We start from the raw sequence: 16,585 nt of genomic DNA, 5'->3' as shown, positions 1-16,585 counted from the left end.
TCTGAGTGTTTTTTAATCGTCATCCCGCCGAAATTTTGCGCTGCCCCTTTATCAACCCCGCCCATCGCTGTTAGGTCGAGCTGGCCGATCTCTCGCACGTCTGACTAATTACGCTATCGTGTTTATCTTCGGGTTTTCGCGATTTTGGTATAAATTCGTGGACGCGAGTTTACGCCCAACTTTGATTTTGAGTATAATTGTCGGACTGTGCGAGAGACCAGTGGGAGAGGCCCGTCATCCTTCTCTTCTCACTCCCCCCCCCCCCTTTTGATCTGTCTTGCGTCTCGGGCGTGATTACCGAGTAAAAAGACGTGACAATACACATTTTTAAACAAATTAAAGGAGACATTTGTGAAATAAATATTCTTGGAACTTTTGGGAAAATATTCGTTTCTACATAAAAACATTACCATATATGACAAGAATCGCTTTTTAATTAACGATAATGATACAGGATCGTGTCAGGAACGAAGTCGATATTGCTTTGCAAGAGAATGATGAGAGGTATACTATGAAATTATTACAAGACCTACCATATTTGGATAGATGTATAAAGGAAGCGTTACGCTTATATCCTAGCGTATTTCTAATATCACGATATCCTGCGGAAGACGTAAAATTACGTATGTATCTAACCAATTTCTTATTGTTTACATTTTTTAATATAATATATTGCGCAACATTTTCATTAAATGTATAAGCTAAAAATACGCATAAATGCAATATTTTTATATATTGCAAAGATTTAAAAACTCATATAAGTTTTATTGATAAGTTTATTTATATAATATTTAAAAAAAGTTTTATACATACTACACATAATACAACATATATAATATTTTCCGACAATAATGTTAAGCAAATGACACTTAATAAAATTTAAATAGGGGAGACCGAGGCGAAGTCGTCACAATTTTTTTGGTGCCGATTTTTAACAAATAATTTTAGTGAAATGTGGTATACCGTTGTAAAGAGAACCCTTGGCTACAAAATTTATAAAAGCATTTTTGGTTTACGTCGCTTTGTTCAACAAGTATAAAGTAAAAACGACAAAAGTGCAAAAATTGAAATGTCAAAATTGCCGGGGCGGAGTCGTCACCCCATTCTGGGACTGAATTTTAAATAAAAATACATGATTCCGATCATGAAAAATAATATAATACATTTTATTATTTTTTAATAGAAAAATGGAAACATTAATTAAAAACACGATGGCGGAAAATAATTACAAGAAAAGCACACACTTATGTGCCCTACGCTCGCACGTTTCTCGTCAGCTCTATTCTGTCATCTCTGAGCACTCGCAGCACATATTATCCAAGTCCTCGCCGGAATCCGACCACTGCTGCTTTTTTGACTTTGATTTTCGCCCGAAGCCTCCATGATATATACAGCACAAAAACCTTTCAGAAATATCTAAGGAATGTTTCATTCGATAGGTTGAAACATCTCATAAATATTTCAAAATGTTTCTGCATCAGCTCTGAGACATCTCTGAAATAGCAAAATGTCCGCAATTCTTGCACTTAAAACCTTTCTGAAACCGTGCTGAAAGGTTACCAAAATATATCTGAAACCTTTCAGAGATATTTAAAAAATGTTTCATATGATGGAGTTGAAACATGTCATAAATATTGCAAAATGTTTCTGCAACATCTCTGAGACAGTTCTGGAATAGCAAAATGTCCGCGATTCTCGCACTTGAAAACCTTTCTGAGAAAGTGTGTTGAAAGGTTTCCGAAATATATTGCCGTATTTTTTTTATTCGGGCGGTCACCCATCCAAATAGTAACTGCACTCAAAGTTGCTTGACTTCCATGATCGAACGGGCTAGTGACAATCCTCTGGTTCTAATGCTTAATTCCTTCTAGTTTATGTTCGTATCGTATATAAGCATCTTTAGTGTTCAAAAATTTGAAATTATTTATTAACTAGCAAATATTAAAAACAACGCAACAACAATTGATATATTATAAATATTAACCCGTTGTAGTCATATGGGGTCCAGTGAACCCCAGGCTTTTTTTTTCCTTAAAAGTATACTATTTTGAGAGTAAAACACAGGAAGTTTTTTTGCTCTATTTAAAAAAATTTTGATGAATATTTTTGTAAAAAAGTCAAATTTCTCAAAAAAAAAAATTTTCTCGCGTTTTTTCAACATAAAAATTTTTTTAAAATTCAAAATAAAAGTCGTTTTTCTCGACCGAACTGGCCAAAAACAATTTTATTCTTCACAACGTTTCGACCACATTCTGGTCCTTATCAAGTGAATTAGAACCACGCACACAACATTTTTTAATTCGCTGACATTAGTGCCCAAACCATATCATGCAATCGCAAATCTAGAATCGCAAAAACGCAGTAGTCAATAAGATAAAATCATGACAAGTTACCAAGTCTATAACATAAAGTGAAAATCTATACCATAAAGTAAAAATAAGATAAAAGAATTTGAATTAAATAAGTGTAAATAAAATAAGTTAAGTTAAAAGGTCAAAAAGTAGTCAAATTAGGTAGTCAAAAAGATAAAAACATGAAAAGTTACCAAGTCTATAACATAGAAATAAAATAAAAGAATTGAATTAAATACGTGTAAATTAAATAGGTTAAATTAAAAGAGTGTAAAAGATACATACGTTGTGCGTGTCAAAGGACAGATTGTAGAGGGAAAGAAAAAGGCAAGTCATGTCAGAGAGCACATCCATACCTCTCCACAGTCAAAGTCGTACTGAGAGACACATAAAAGGCGAATAACTAACTGTGCTCACGGACAAAACAAACCGGCAAACCTAAGTTGCGTCAATAACTCGGTTGTAATTCGCTGGTAAATTTTCGGTGTCTTTTTGTAGATTGATTGCGCTGTCACATTTCTTAATAAAAAACATCTCAGAGATTTCACGCTTCTTGAACTGTCTTTCCTTGTATAAAATTTTTGGTTGTTGCCAATTGAAATCATGTTTGTGAGTGAGACGGTGCTTACTCACGACAGAATGATTATCGCTATTTTTCCTAATGTCGCAAGCATGTTCCTTAATACGCGTCTCTAAGTGTCTTTTTGTTTGACCGATGTATGCAGCGTTACAATTAGCGCAATCAATCCTGTAAACTAACTCAGTTTGTTTAAGATTCGGTAACTTGTCTTTCCCCTTTTTTATGATGCAGTCTAATTTCTTCGGAATAGTGAGCAGCACTTTAAATTCCGCATCGCGCATTGTGCGGCCGACGTTGTGGCTTAAGCCTTTAACATAAGGAATGGTTATAAATTTTCGAGGATCCCGAGCCACGCTATCGCTGTTGGAATTATTAGAATTGTTGTGACGCGTCCGCAGCTCATTAAGTCTGATATTGATGTATCTGTTGATAACTTTGTTCGGATAACAATTGTTTGAAAGAATCTTTTTTATTTCGCTTAAGTTATTCTTGTGGAAACGCGTGTCAGATAAAAGGATAGCTCTATCAACAAGATTCCGTATAATATTAATTTTGTATTTAAAAGGATGGTTCGAAAAATAATTAATATAACGTCCTGAGAAAGTGGGTTTTCTGTACCAATCAGTAAGTAACAAATTATTTTCGCGGATCACAATTGTGTCAAGAAAACTTAAAGAACCAAATTTAAAATTATTGGATTATAAAGAGGAAGTCATAAACTAAATTCCAGTTCAAGGTTTGAGTGGATACATCAAAAAGAACGCAAATGGCAACTGTTGTGGGGTCCATTGGACCCCGTGTAACCATTACGTTATTTTTAGGAGGTGTGACCACAACGGGTTAATATAAAAGATTTGTATATCATTACATAATATAATATTAATAATTTATATCTGAGAAAAGCAAAAAGCCCTACATATGATGGGTGTGGTTTTTAGGGCTGCAATTAAAAATTTCTAAATTCGTCTATATTTACTTCTCCTAGATGTGTATAAAGTTTTATCGAAAACTCAACTGAAAGGTTTGCAAAATTATATTTTATAAAATGTTTCCGAAATAACTTAATTAAAAATTTTCATTGCGTGAGAAAGGTTTCAGAAACAGCTCAACTGAAAGGTTTACAAAATCATTTCATATGAAACAATTCAGAAATAAATTAACTGAAAGTTTTCAAATTTATTGCGTGAGAAAGGTTTTAAAAACAGCTCAAGTGAAAGGTTTACAAAATCATTTCATATAAAACGATTCAGAACTAACTTAATTGAAAGTTTTCAAATGTATTGCGTGAAAAAGGTTTCAGAAACAGCTCAACTGAAAGATTTATAAAATTATTTCATGTAAAACGATTCAGAGATAACTCAACTAAAAGTTTTGAAAAATTATCTTCATGTGAAAGGTTTAAAAAACATTTTTATTGCAACATTTTATATGACATATTACAGAATTCTTTCAGAGATGTTGCACATGAAATGTGAAAGGTTGAAATGTTTTTGAAACCTTTCTGAAAGCTTTCTGCAAGAATCTGTGCTGTATGGGATGGACACCATAAGTAGTGTTTACAATATTAATGGCGAGTTCACACAACATACAGATTTTCAGATATTGTAGTATTGTAGTAACGATTCCACCTCGGTGACGACTCCGCCCCGATCTCCCCTACATTCTATTTTTTATTATGCAAACTATAGGCATTTATTTCTATTTATATTAGATGTACATTTATTTTAAATTTTAATAAGGTTTTCAAATATTATTTGTAAATCTTATTGTATAATAAACATTTCACTCTTTTCAGAGTCATATTTAGTACCGGCTGGAACATTCGTGTCTCTTAATATTTACGCGGTCCACAGAGATCCAAATTTTTGGCCAAATCCAGAAATATTTGATCCCGATAGATTCTTGCCTGAGAAGATCCGAAATCGTCATCCTTATTCGTATTTACCGTTCAGTGCTGGACCACGTAACTGCATCGGTAAGCTATAATTTTTTATATCCTGATAAATATATGTATAATACCTTGTTACATAAACTGATTTTTTTTACGGACCCAATTATAGGCCAACGATTTGCTATGCTGGAATTGAAGGCGATGATAGCTCCTCTGGTACACAATTTCTACTTGGAGCCTATTGATTATTTAAAGAATCTTCGGATGCAGGTTGATTTGATACTTCGCCCTGCTCATCCACTTCGTGTAAGATTTATTCCTGTCTGTAAAGGGAACTCAACCCTTTGAAGCAAATAGCGATTTAATGAACATCGTAGAAGGCAATTAAAAGAAAGGCTCTATTTGCCTACAATTTGATTGCCAATAGCGTCGTACTGTTAACACTTTATACACGTGTCATTATTATATAGTTATAAAATTAAAATATAAATAAAGTACAATAAATATAAAATATATACGAAATTCCTACGATTTTACTATTTTATATGTACAGTATAGTGGTGTGTGTATTTGTATGTAAAATATAGTCATGTATACAACTTATATACGTGCAATATCACATTGTGTACGATATGCTTATGCGCAGGCGATGTTGTGGGCAATCTTCTTAGAGGCAAAGAAGATTTTAAATTCCTGAAAATAAAGATAAAGATATGTTTTGCGTATTATGAATAATCTATATTATCTATAACATATATATATATATATATATATATATATATATATTCGATTTGTTTTAATCTTTAAAATGCACGCAACTATTTAAAATATGTACATACAACTTGTAGAGCATAAAAGAATAACATTTAAGAAAAGAATCATTATAGAAAGAACTGTTATGTATATTATGTTGAATATATTAAATATGCAAAATATGCACACTATGAAATATGTATTGTGTATTTAGATATTATATATATTATATTGGAAATATGCGGAATTTTTCTATAGAGTAAGTGAGGTCTATTTTAGTTCATTGAATAAAATTCTATTCGCCAATATTTTTTAACTATGTTATTTTTCTTAACTACACAATTAATCGATTGCAGTATATAACACATCAAAAATATAGTTAGAGTAACTGAGGAGGAATATGCCACACTTAACAAAAATTTTATTTAATTTTCTATTTCTTATTCTCTTTGAAGTATCTTTTGCATACTTATCTCCTTTTTTCATGAAAAAAATTTTTTTGGAGTTGTCGCTGTTAATGTGTTTAGAATGTTCTAAAACGTCAAAAAATACACTTTTTAAAAAAATGTCTGTGTGTGTGTGTGTGTGTGTGTGTGTGTGTGTGTGTGTGTGTGTGTACACCTTGTAAGTGGGTATCAATGCTCTAACTTCCGCAAATTTTGAGATATCGGGCTATTTCTAATTCCATTATCTTCTTCGGTCTTTTCTACCCTATTTCATATATAATTCTTTAAGATTTGGTTGATTAGACCGAGGTTTATACACGATCAAAGATCCATTATTTTTTGAGAAATGTCTGTGATAGCTATAACTTCCGCAAATTTTGAGATGCAAATTTTCCGCTCTTTTGATTTTGTCCAAAAGAGAAACCTGAGAGCGGCCACCCGGATCATTCTGTTCCAGCGGACGTATACTGACGCGCCGCGCGCTGCCTGAGAAAGTAAACGTCAACTTATACGTTGTTACGCTCGGTAAGTGTCGGTCTACAACCTCGCTTTAAGAAAATATTTTATCTCTAAGCCGTAAGCTCTAAGCTCTAAGCCCTAAGCTCTTAAATAAACCTTAAAGACGGTAATCCACAATATAAGACGTAAGGCGTAAAACGTTGACGTATATTAACCAATAATTAGCCAAGATAGAATCGAGTCGCCGAGCGAAAAGTAGGAAAAGTAATTCGGAGAGAGAGAAGCAGAGGTGCGTGCCAATTATATAGAGAGACAGATCGGTTGAAGGCCTGCGGTAATTTAACGAAGGAATGTTTCCGGACTATATGTACATTTATAAAATAAAGGATAGAGCTTAAATACCCTTAAAGCAAGGTTGTAGACCAGCACTAACAATACACACATAATTTGTGTCCGAGCTATGGTTCGTGTCCGAACTACTCAGATGGAGAAGATATGCCAGTCGGCTGACTCGGCACTCGGCAAGCTTCGAGCGGGGAGAAAAGGACAGACATACGATCTGCTGTCTCCTTTTCTCTTGAGCTGTGACGTAGCTGCTTAGCACGCGCCGGCTATGCCACGATGCCACGCATTTCGGGTATCGCTCCTTGCGTCTCGCTGAATGCCGAGTCTCGAGTTGGCAAATCGACGATACGCTATACGTTACATTTGCGTTTATATTTACAAATTTTAATTTTTATATTTATAAATAAGTAAATAAATAAATATCATACTATTATATAAAACCCGACTGTTTGTCTGTCCGTCCGTCCGTCTGTCCGCGAATTACTCATTTGTTAGTGGACCGAATTTTTATCAAGGGTAGGGGAGACCGGGGCTAAGCCGACACTATTTTTTCAAAGGCAATTTTTAATATTTAATTAAAATTTTTAGGCAAATTCAATGATATATATTTAAAGAGTGTTTCTTCAGGTACAAAATTGATTCAGGAAGTTTTGCTGTACGTCGCTTTGTTTTGCCGCCAGGAAAGGAAAAGTGACGCGAAGACAAATTTTCGAATTAAAAAATGACGGGGCAAACTCGACACCCCGCCGGGGCAAACTCAACACTTTGTTTGATTGACACAATTTGATCTGGAACTTATTTTTTTTATTGTTTAAAAATAAAAATACATTGTTTATCAAATGAAAAGATATTGTGTATTAGAAATAAAAAGCCGGAATAAAGTAAACAATTATTTAAAATAATGAGAAAAAAAAGATTAAATTTTTAATTATCTTTTTCTGAACTGTCTGAAAAACAATTTATACACGTAAACTCGCAATCAGATGTGTGCACACATTCGTCAACATTCGTCATGAGCTATACGGTTGCATAAGATGCATTGTTTGTTATTAGAAGCTAATAAAATGTTTTCCAAACACACGCAACAGATGTTCTTTAAATCGTCATCGGAATCGGACGAAACAGTGACCTTTTTTGCCTTTGATTTTCGCAAAACCGGTTTCGATGCACTTCCGGTGCTCGTCGATGGTTGTTCTACATTTTTTTTTAAGACGTCCTCTTTTTTTGGGACAGTAGGATTTTCAGCTGGATTTTCCGGAGCAGTGTTTTTGGAGTTTTTCTTCTTTGGAAGAGCTGTCTTCTCTTTCTTTTGCTTTGCTTCCGCTTGTTCTCTTGCTAATTCTGTCATCTCCGGTGAATTTGTAAGAATAGCACTTTTTCTGCGTTTGCGCTCTTTTCGTGTTTGCTGCCTTGGCGCTGCTTTTGGAAACGGCTGGATGGTTTCGAGTGTTAAGCTGAGTTCCTTGCTATATGTGGTTTCAGTTAAAGTGCTCCTGTTTCTTCTTTCGGTGTTCATGATGGCAGCAATATTTTCCTGATCTTTGTGACGAAAAGATGACGAAGCAATGGGTTCATTTGTTATTTCCAATGTTACGGAAGCCGCAGATGTCGATGGCAAATGCAAAGTCTCGTCATTTTTATTGGCCGCAAAAGAACTGGAAAGCACAGGATTATCCCGATCTGTAACGCTGCTTGGAAGGAACTCAACGTCTTGAAAAATGTTCTTGTTGAATGGCGAAATCCCTGTGCATTCAAAACCGGAAACTATGTTTTCATACGTCGCAGCTCGTGGCAATGATTTTTGAATTATTCCAAGGATGTCATAAATTGTCATCGTTTTTCCAGGATTTGCTGTCATCCAACTGTCACACTGAGAATTGATAGCTTTTTTCAAAGGACCGTAGACAGTGCGGTCTAATGGTTGCAGCTTGTGGGAACAGTGAGGTGGAAGTGACAGCACAATTATCCCGTTTTCTTTGCAGAAATCGAGTCCAGTGATGGAAAAATGAGATTCATGATTATCAAGCACGAGCAAGACAGGGGCATCGACGGAGGCACGAACGTGTTGTTGGAAAAAATTCAAAAATTGGTTGAAATGCTCCGCGTTCATCCACCCACTAGAATTTGCAGCACCTGCAGAGCCGGTCGGTCCATCACGCAAAAAATAGTCCTTGAAACGCTTGCGTAGAAAAATGAAGAACTGTGGCAAGGATCGCCCTTCCGCTGACACTGCCATTGCTAAAGTAACTAGTGTGCCCCGTTCACTGGAAGTTACTCTTCCGATTTGTTTGGTCCCTCGTTGAGCGATTATTCTATCAGGTCTCTAAACCGTGGTAACCCCCGTTTCGTCCATGTTCTATATTCTTTGCGGCGGTAAAAGGTGACGATTCAGGACAATTTGAAGATTCGAAAAAAAGCCTGGACATTCGTTCTGTTAAAACTGGTTGCGCGCGCGAGGCTTGTTGCCTTTGGTTTCCTCAATGACAGAATCGGGTGTCTTTTCAAAAATGCGGTCAACCAATCTTTACCCGCCATGCGAGTCTTCTCCTACGATGTTGGCATTGGCAGTTCCAACTTTCTGGCAAAATCGAAAGCCAATCCTTGAATTTCTTTTGCTGACAGTCCAAAATACATGTCATTGCAGTGGGTTAAATATTTCACTAAAGTCTCTTCTGCTTCAGCATTTACAACCTGCATTAAAAATATGAATTTCGTAATGTTACGTCCAGCGGACTCCACGATGTCCCTTTTTCGCGGGAATTCTTATACACCTAAGATAGCCCTAATATTAGATAAACAAGCCGAGTACGGACGGTTATCGATCGGGGCGAGGTTAGATCTCGCATTCCTTTTTTTTTTTATTACAACTATAATAGCTATTTGCCTAGGCGACGAAGCGACCCTTCGGAGTAAAATATTGACAGACGGGGCATACGTAATGGGATTTTTCTATCAACCTTGTCTAGCCCATAACTATAAACCCGGCGACAAGACGCGCCAAAAGGGCCTGAATCTCAGACAGAGTTGATGATCTTTATTGCATCGAGCGAGCTTTCTAAAATTGCTCGTGCGATGTTTCCGACAAACAGAGACAAGGCCTAGGACGTGATTGTAAATACACGTGGCGGAAGTTCTGTTTGCCTTGTACCTACCATTAAGATTAAGAAGTATGCATCGTCTGTCGATATAGAAACAGGGTCGCGAGATAAGTAAGGAACCCCAATAAAAGAGAAATCGGCGATAGCCGAAAAACGAATGGGTCACTGGAAAGAACCGATGGGTTACACCCCCAATAAGACAGTGGGGCTTTAAGAGGGGGCTCACCAATAGAAAACCGCAAAAATCGATAACCGTCTCTAGCTTTCTAGGATAGGCGTAAACCCAAAATCTACCCCTAAGGCAAGAAACATCTCGCCCAATAAGAATTTCCTTAAATAATAATTAGAAACATCCCGCCAACCAGAAATCCCTTAAACAAAAACCAGACACATCCCACACAAAATCCACCCCTTCCATCCTTCGAACCTTCCTATTTAAATCGCGACGTCGCAGGACCCGGCTCAGAGAAATTTTCTCAGTTCAAGTCCGCATTGCTCGGTTACAATCTAAACCTCATTCGTTTCGAGAAACTCACATTTAGAGTCACGTTTAGAGTCAGTGCAGCAGATCCGACGGACCAGTCGCCCCAACTCACTCACCGACGAGTCCAACGTCCATTACTGAGAGAAGGCGTACTGAGACTCGTTCGAACTCAAGTCATCAAGTAGTAAGTCCCATAATTTTCTTAATCCTTCTTTCTTCGCGTTATCGCCCCCCTTAAACGGTCTATCGATTGTCGGACCCCGGAAGCTCATTATATATTTGGGGGTCGGTCAGTGTAGGCATCAGGTTCCCAGCGGTCGTTGGCGTTGTCGTGGGCCGGACTTACCTCCCGGCGTCTCGTCGCTGTCGTGGACTCAGCTGGTCCACTGACCTCCCTGAGCTTATGCTCGTGGGTCGGTTAGTGTAGGCATCGAGTTCCCAGCGGTCGTTGGCGTTGTGATAGGCCTGACTTGGCTCCCGGCGTCTCGTCGCTGTCGTGGGCCCAGCCGTCCACTAACCTCTCTCCCCCTTCTTTAGGCTCGACGATTTCCTTTTGCTCGCTTCCGACCGGGTCCGAGAGAGATCGACTAAATAAGTAAATAATTTTAGTGGACCCGAAAGTCCTGGCCCCTCAGGAACCGAATCTCCGCACGATCAGGCGACAGAGAAATCGCCAGAACAAGCGGGCGCGATGGGAGATCGAACTCCCCCGAGAGCAGCTCAACGCCGGTCCTCCGCGACTCGCCATCCCACCGCCCCTACCAACGTTTACAGAAGAACCCGGTTGTTCGAACCAGAATCGTCCCACTAACATCCTGCCCTATCGCCCAGTCGTCCTGCCTTTTCGCCCAATTGTTGAACATCGCCCTATTTGCCGCGTGGCTCCGTTTCGCGTGGTCCCTCCTCGCGTGGTCCCCGTCAACCCCGATCCAGCCCGCTTCCTAGAACCTCCCGATTCTCCCTCCTCTTCCCGAAGTCCGTCTCCTACCTCTTCGACCGCCTCGACTCTCGATCTCGAGGAATTAGACGATCCAGAGATCGTAATCTTAGAATAAATTTTAATTTTTTTTTTTAATTCTTATATGTTTAACTTCACAATTTACATATACTTTAATTTTAAGCCCGATTTAAATTAATTTACACACGTACATAACACTTACTAAATTCATGTAATCTCACTACTGATTCCGATTGTAATAATAGCGGGCAAGATGTTCATTTTCAAATAAGTTTTTCCTTAAAGATCTTGCCCGATCACCTCCGCACCTATGTAACACCCGCGAGAAATACACACACTCGTTACACATACATCCGACACTCACACTTATAAATGTATTCAATTTTATTTTGCCTAATTCTCATTTATTATTCACCTAGCTTATATTATTGTAATAAATGTTCATCTTATGTTAAATATTAATTTCAATTTGCATTCATTTATAACTTAAGACCCACTACTATCCACCTCTCGAAATTGCACGAGGTCCGATCCTGAGTTAAAGGGATTAAATTCTCTGACTCGAAAAAGGACCGACGATCGCACCGCTCACGAAAGGCGTCCTAACGTCCTTACAGACGTTGACCCTTTCTGAGTCATAAAAGTGCGTTCGGCTCGCGCCACGCGTCTCCGAGCGCGTACCTGCGAGCGACATTTGTAAGTATCTAGCTGCGTCCTCCCTTCCCCCGACCCCTCTGGCTAGCCTTTTCCTTGCTTCCCAGATTTTCATATCCTAATCCCGGGGTTGGACGTAACAGTAATGCAGTGAGCGTACGCTCATACTTCATAGTTGTTACATACCGTAGTGTGTCCACGAACGTGTACGGTCGCTATATTCTTCTCTAGTTCATCCTCAGTAGTGTTTTTGAGCCAGCGTCGGTCTTGACACCTCGAATATTTCTGCAGCATGTTTAATTTTCATTCCTTCTTTTTTTCACAGCAAGTACAGCTTTTTTCATGTTTTCTTTATCAATTACTGGTCTTTTTCTCTTGTATGTACGAACCATTTTGCAAGCTAAAAGCACTTATTTACAGTTTACCGAAATAGGTTAGTGTCGACTTTGCCCCGGGTGGCGTCGTGTCGACTTATCGATAATGTCACTTTAGGTTAGTGTCGTCTTTGCCCCGGTGGCGTCGTGTTGACTTAGCCCCGAACGTCGTTTTTTACTTTTGTTACTCCAAAAATATATAAATTTTGAAAATATGCAAAAATTATCGGATTCGTATAAAGCATCGAATTTCCCATCAAAATCACTTACCGGTAGATTCGCAAGAGTAAAGTTCGATGAAAGAGTAGACATTTTCGAGAGATCAGAAAAATTACTTTTCACTATTAAAAACACTTATGTCGCGTTAAAAATTACACTATAACTCAGAATGTTACCAAATTCCGTTGATAATACTGGCACATAAAGACGCATTTACAGTAGCAAAGGCAAGTTTCTACGATAGATTTAAATTGGCAAAAAGCCTAGTGTCAAGTTCGCCTCGCTGTCGGCTTAGCCCCGGTCTCCCCTACATGAAATAGAGGTGGAATTTCCCGGGGAGTGCTATAGGGTGTATAGTTTTTCGTTACCGATTTTCTGGAAACCGGTTTTTTTAATTTCTTCAATTTTTCGGGAAATAATTGACGGAATTTCAAAGAATTGTATATAAAATAGGTGTTGAATTTTCCGGGGAGTGCCATAAAGTGTATAATTTTTTGTTACCGATCTGTTTGGAAGCCGGTACCAAAATTTTTTCAATTAAAAACCATTTGACCGAATTTTTATTAAATTTCATATATTTTTAATACCGATTTTTTTTGAAACCGGTATGAGAAATTTTTCGAATTAAAAACCATTTGACCAAATTTTTATTAAAAGTATATGAAATAGGGGTAGAATTTCCTGGGGAGTGTAGAGTGTATAGTTTTTTGTTACCGATTTTTTGGAAACCGGTTTTTTTAATTTTTCTAATTTTTTGGGAAATAATTGATTGAATCTCAAAGAATTATATATGAAATAGGAGTATAGTTTCCCGGGGAGTGCTATAAAATGTAACTATTTTTTGTTACCAATCTTTTTGGAAACAGGTTCCGAATGACTGAATCTCAAAGAATTGTACATAAAGTAGGTGTTGAATTTCTTGGAGAGTGCTATAATAAAGTATATAATTTTTTGTTACCGATCATTTTGGAAACCGGTATCAGAAGTAGATAAAAAAGTAATATTTTTCAATTTATAGCATTTTAGAGAGAGAGAGAAAGAGAGAGAGAGAGAGGAAGGGGAGGGAGAGGGAGAGAAAGGGGGAGATGGAGGGAGGGGGGAGAGAGAGACTATTTGCGTGTCTTATTACACATGTCCTCCGGGGCGTGGACTCGAACCTGGTTCCTCAAATTACGAGTCTGGCGCTCTACCACTAGACCACACTGCCGCCCTAAGGATTGAAATTTATAAATATAAAGATTGCAAATATAATAAATATTTTGAGAGTTCCTTCGTAGCCCTCGGCGGGGGAACAAGTGAATAAATGGTAGGAAAATGAAAGAAGATGAAGGGAGAGATTGAGAGGTGAGGAAGGTGTGGATTGAAAGGGGTAGATAAGGGAGTGTGAAAGGAAGACGGAAGAATGGAGGCGAAGCGGAAGGTGATCTGGAGGAGACGGGAAACGTTAGTGAATTGGCACGTGGAAAGTGAGGTTAGGGAGAAGGGCGGAATTGGAGAAATAAAGGTAGCAGCTCAGGTTACACCACAAGGGAGCTAAGCGAGTTGGCAGCAGGGAGTATCGATCGGGCGATCGATCTGTCGCGAGACAGAGGGATTGTCGATGGTGGCGCAGCAGGTATAGAACGGAGCAGGGAGTCGTCGCGACAGATCGATGGATCGAACGATCGAAAGGGCCTGGACAGATAGACAGGTGATGGAAAGAGAAGGAGAGAAAGCGACGGAGGGGTAGAACGAGGAAGAAGAAGAGGTGACGAGCGTGCGTGAGCTGGACTTTGGTGGCAAGGAGAAAAGAGCTAGGGGAGTAGATTAAAAGTGAAGATGGACGAGGATAAAGTGGTGGAGGCGAGGGTAGGGATACGAACGAGGCCAAGGGCCATAGGAAGAAAAGCGAGTAAGAGTGAGGCGGGAGGAGCGGGAACGGAACAGGGGGGTGGGAAGGCGGGAGAAAAAAAGGGAGAGGAGGAGAACAGTGGCAGAAGGGAGGGAAGCGAAGAAATGACAAAAGCAAGGAAGGCGGAGAGAGATGGCTGGAGTAAAGAGGAGGGGAAGGGAAAGGAAGTAGGTTTTGTTTCAGAGCGAAGACAGAATAGGAAGAAGGAAAAGCGGCGAGCGGGAGGAGAGAGAAAAGGAAGGAAGGGGAGAGAGCAGTGGCAGAAAAAAGGGAAGCGGAGAAATGGCTGAAGCAAGGAAGGCGGAAGAAGATGGATAAATGAAAGACGAAGGGAGAGGAAATACATGAAATGTAAGGTCGCATATGGCCAGGGCGCGTAGGGGAGTGATTTGTAAGAGGTTTGGGTACGTTCCTTATAAAAAAACGCCTTGTAAACCCTACGGGGATACACAATAAATTTACATACATATAATAAATATTTATAAACATAAAAACTAAAATTTGTAAATGTAATGTATAGAAATCCCCGTTCTGGCCAATATGCTTTTCTGTCTAAAAAAAGTCTTACATTAAAAACTCTTACTTTAACATAATAATATTTAAATTTAATATTTAAATGCATAACAATACACATGGTTAACGTTCCAACTGTACTTACAATTAGTCTTTTTCGGAACGGATTATTACGAAAGAAGAAGATAAATATCAAGAAACATGATAATTGATGTTCATTTTAACATACTAAAACATTAAACATTAGTGTTATTACTCGGTACACGTAATCTGGTGCCCGGCGAGGGAACAGGCGGCGAACTCTTCGCGCAACGGACAAATACCTCGTTGTACCGGCCACGCGCACTTCCGATCGTAACCTTGTGTCTCTCGGCGTGAGGCCCAGGGGCCGTGCTCGCGCGGTTCACAGCAGGGTGTCCGGAATGTCAGTCACTGAGGAGTCACTCGCGATTTGAAGCGTCTGAGGATCACCGTATTATTAAGCAGTATTTGCCTTTCGATTCGACAGTCACGAGAGACACACGTATTGCATCTGTCTTACACAGAAGACCCGAAAACGAATGATCGCGACAACGAGAGCGTCGATGTGAGCATGCGATCTTTCGCGACAGTCGATATATCGATCCGTCAACTCGGGTCCGTCGCTGATTGGTCGGCTCGGAAATGGCCGCTCGAGATAGGAGTGATAACTTCCGAACATTCCGCCCGCCTTCTACAACAGGGTTGGAGAATGACGGCTTGATGCAGCTCCGGTGAGGCCGAGTCAGGCTGGAGGTTGATCCGATGAGACCGGGAGAATCGCCAGCTTGGTGATGGGCTGTCGAAATTCGGTGGTGGCCGTCTTGAGCGTGACTACCCGACAGAGGCCGTCCGCACCCGGGTGGAGTGCGATGACTCGAGCGATGGGCCACTTGGAGGGGGGCAGTCGCTCGTCAGTGACCAGGACTAGCGAGCCGACTCAAATCTGCGTGGATGGGTGACGCCATTTGGAGATTGAGAGTTGGTGTTGCAGACACTCCCTTGACTATCGGGCCCAGAAATGTTGCACCTGCTGCTGGATGAGTTGCCACCGAGATAGTCTGGAAGTTGGCACCGCAGAGAGAGAAGGCTCCGGGATAGTGGTAGGAGCTTCGCCGAGGAGGAAGTGCCCAGGTGTAAGTGCCGAGATATCGTCCGGATCGTCCGAGAGGGGGCACAGGGGCCTAGAGTTGAGTACTGCCTCTATCTGGATCAGAAGAGTTGAGAATTCCTCATAGGTCAGGAGTGTGTCGCCGATCGTCCGCCGTAGATGGTACTTGATTGATTTTACCGCTGATTCCCACTTCCCCCCAAAATGAGGGGCCGCCGGTGGATTGAATACCCAGTGAGTGCCGTCGTTGATTAATAGTTGAGAGAGCTCTTGAGACTCCCTTGATCCCGCATCAAAGAGCCGTTTGAGGGCGGCGTCCGCGCTAAGGAAGTTAGTGCCACAGTCACTGAATAGTGTGACAGATACCGCGACGTCCAGTAAACCGTCGATAGGCGGCGAGAAAGGCCTCGGTGGTGCATTCTGTGACGAGCTCCAGATGG

At 39.7% G+C, this 16,585-nt stretch overlaps 2 protein-coding genes across 2 annotated transcripts; one reads left to right on the top strand and one right to left on the bottom strand.

Annotated features, from left to right (window-relative positions):
- The first annotated feature begins 428 nt into the window (after nucleotides 1–428).
- On the top strand, nucleotides 429–5,344 carry LOC112466880 (cytochrome P450 4C1-like). Its single transcript, XM_025035221.1, has 3 exons — nucleotides 429–623; nucleotides 4,727–4,906; nucleotides 4,992–5,344. The coding sequence occupies exons 1-3, from the start codon at nucleotides 446–448 to the stop codon at nucleotides 5,168–5,170; spliced, it is 537 nt and encodes a 178-aa protein (XP_024890989.1). The 5' UTR covers nucleotides 429–445; the 3' UTR covers nucleotides 5,171–5,344.
- A 2,481-nt stretch (nucleotides 5,345–7,825) lies between these two features.
- LOC112466878 lies at nucleotides 7,826–9,061 on the bottom strand. Its single transcript, XM_025035220.1, has one exon. The coding sequence runs from the start codon at nucleotides 9,059–9,061 to the stop codon at nucleotides 7,826–7,828; it is 1,236 nt and encodes a 411-aa protein (XP_024890988.1).
- Nucleotides 9,062–16,585: the final 7,524 nt, after the last annotated feature.

This window comes from Temnothorax curvispinosus, unplaced genomic scaffold (assembly GCF_003070985.1).
Source record: "Temnothorax curvispinosus isolate PA1 unplaced genomic scaffold, ASM307098v1 QBEX01016637.1, whole genome shotgun sequence".
In the NCBI taxonomy this organism is placed as follows: Eukaryota; Metazoa; Arthropoda; class Insecta; order Hymenoptera; family Formicidae; genus Temnothorax; species Temnothorax curvispinosus.
Note: the sequence above shows the minus strand (reverse complement) of the source record. Positions and strands in the feature narration are given on the sequence as shown.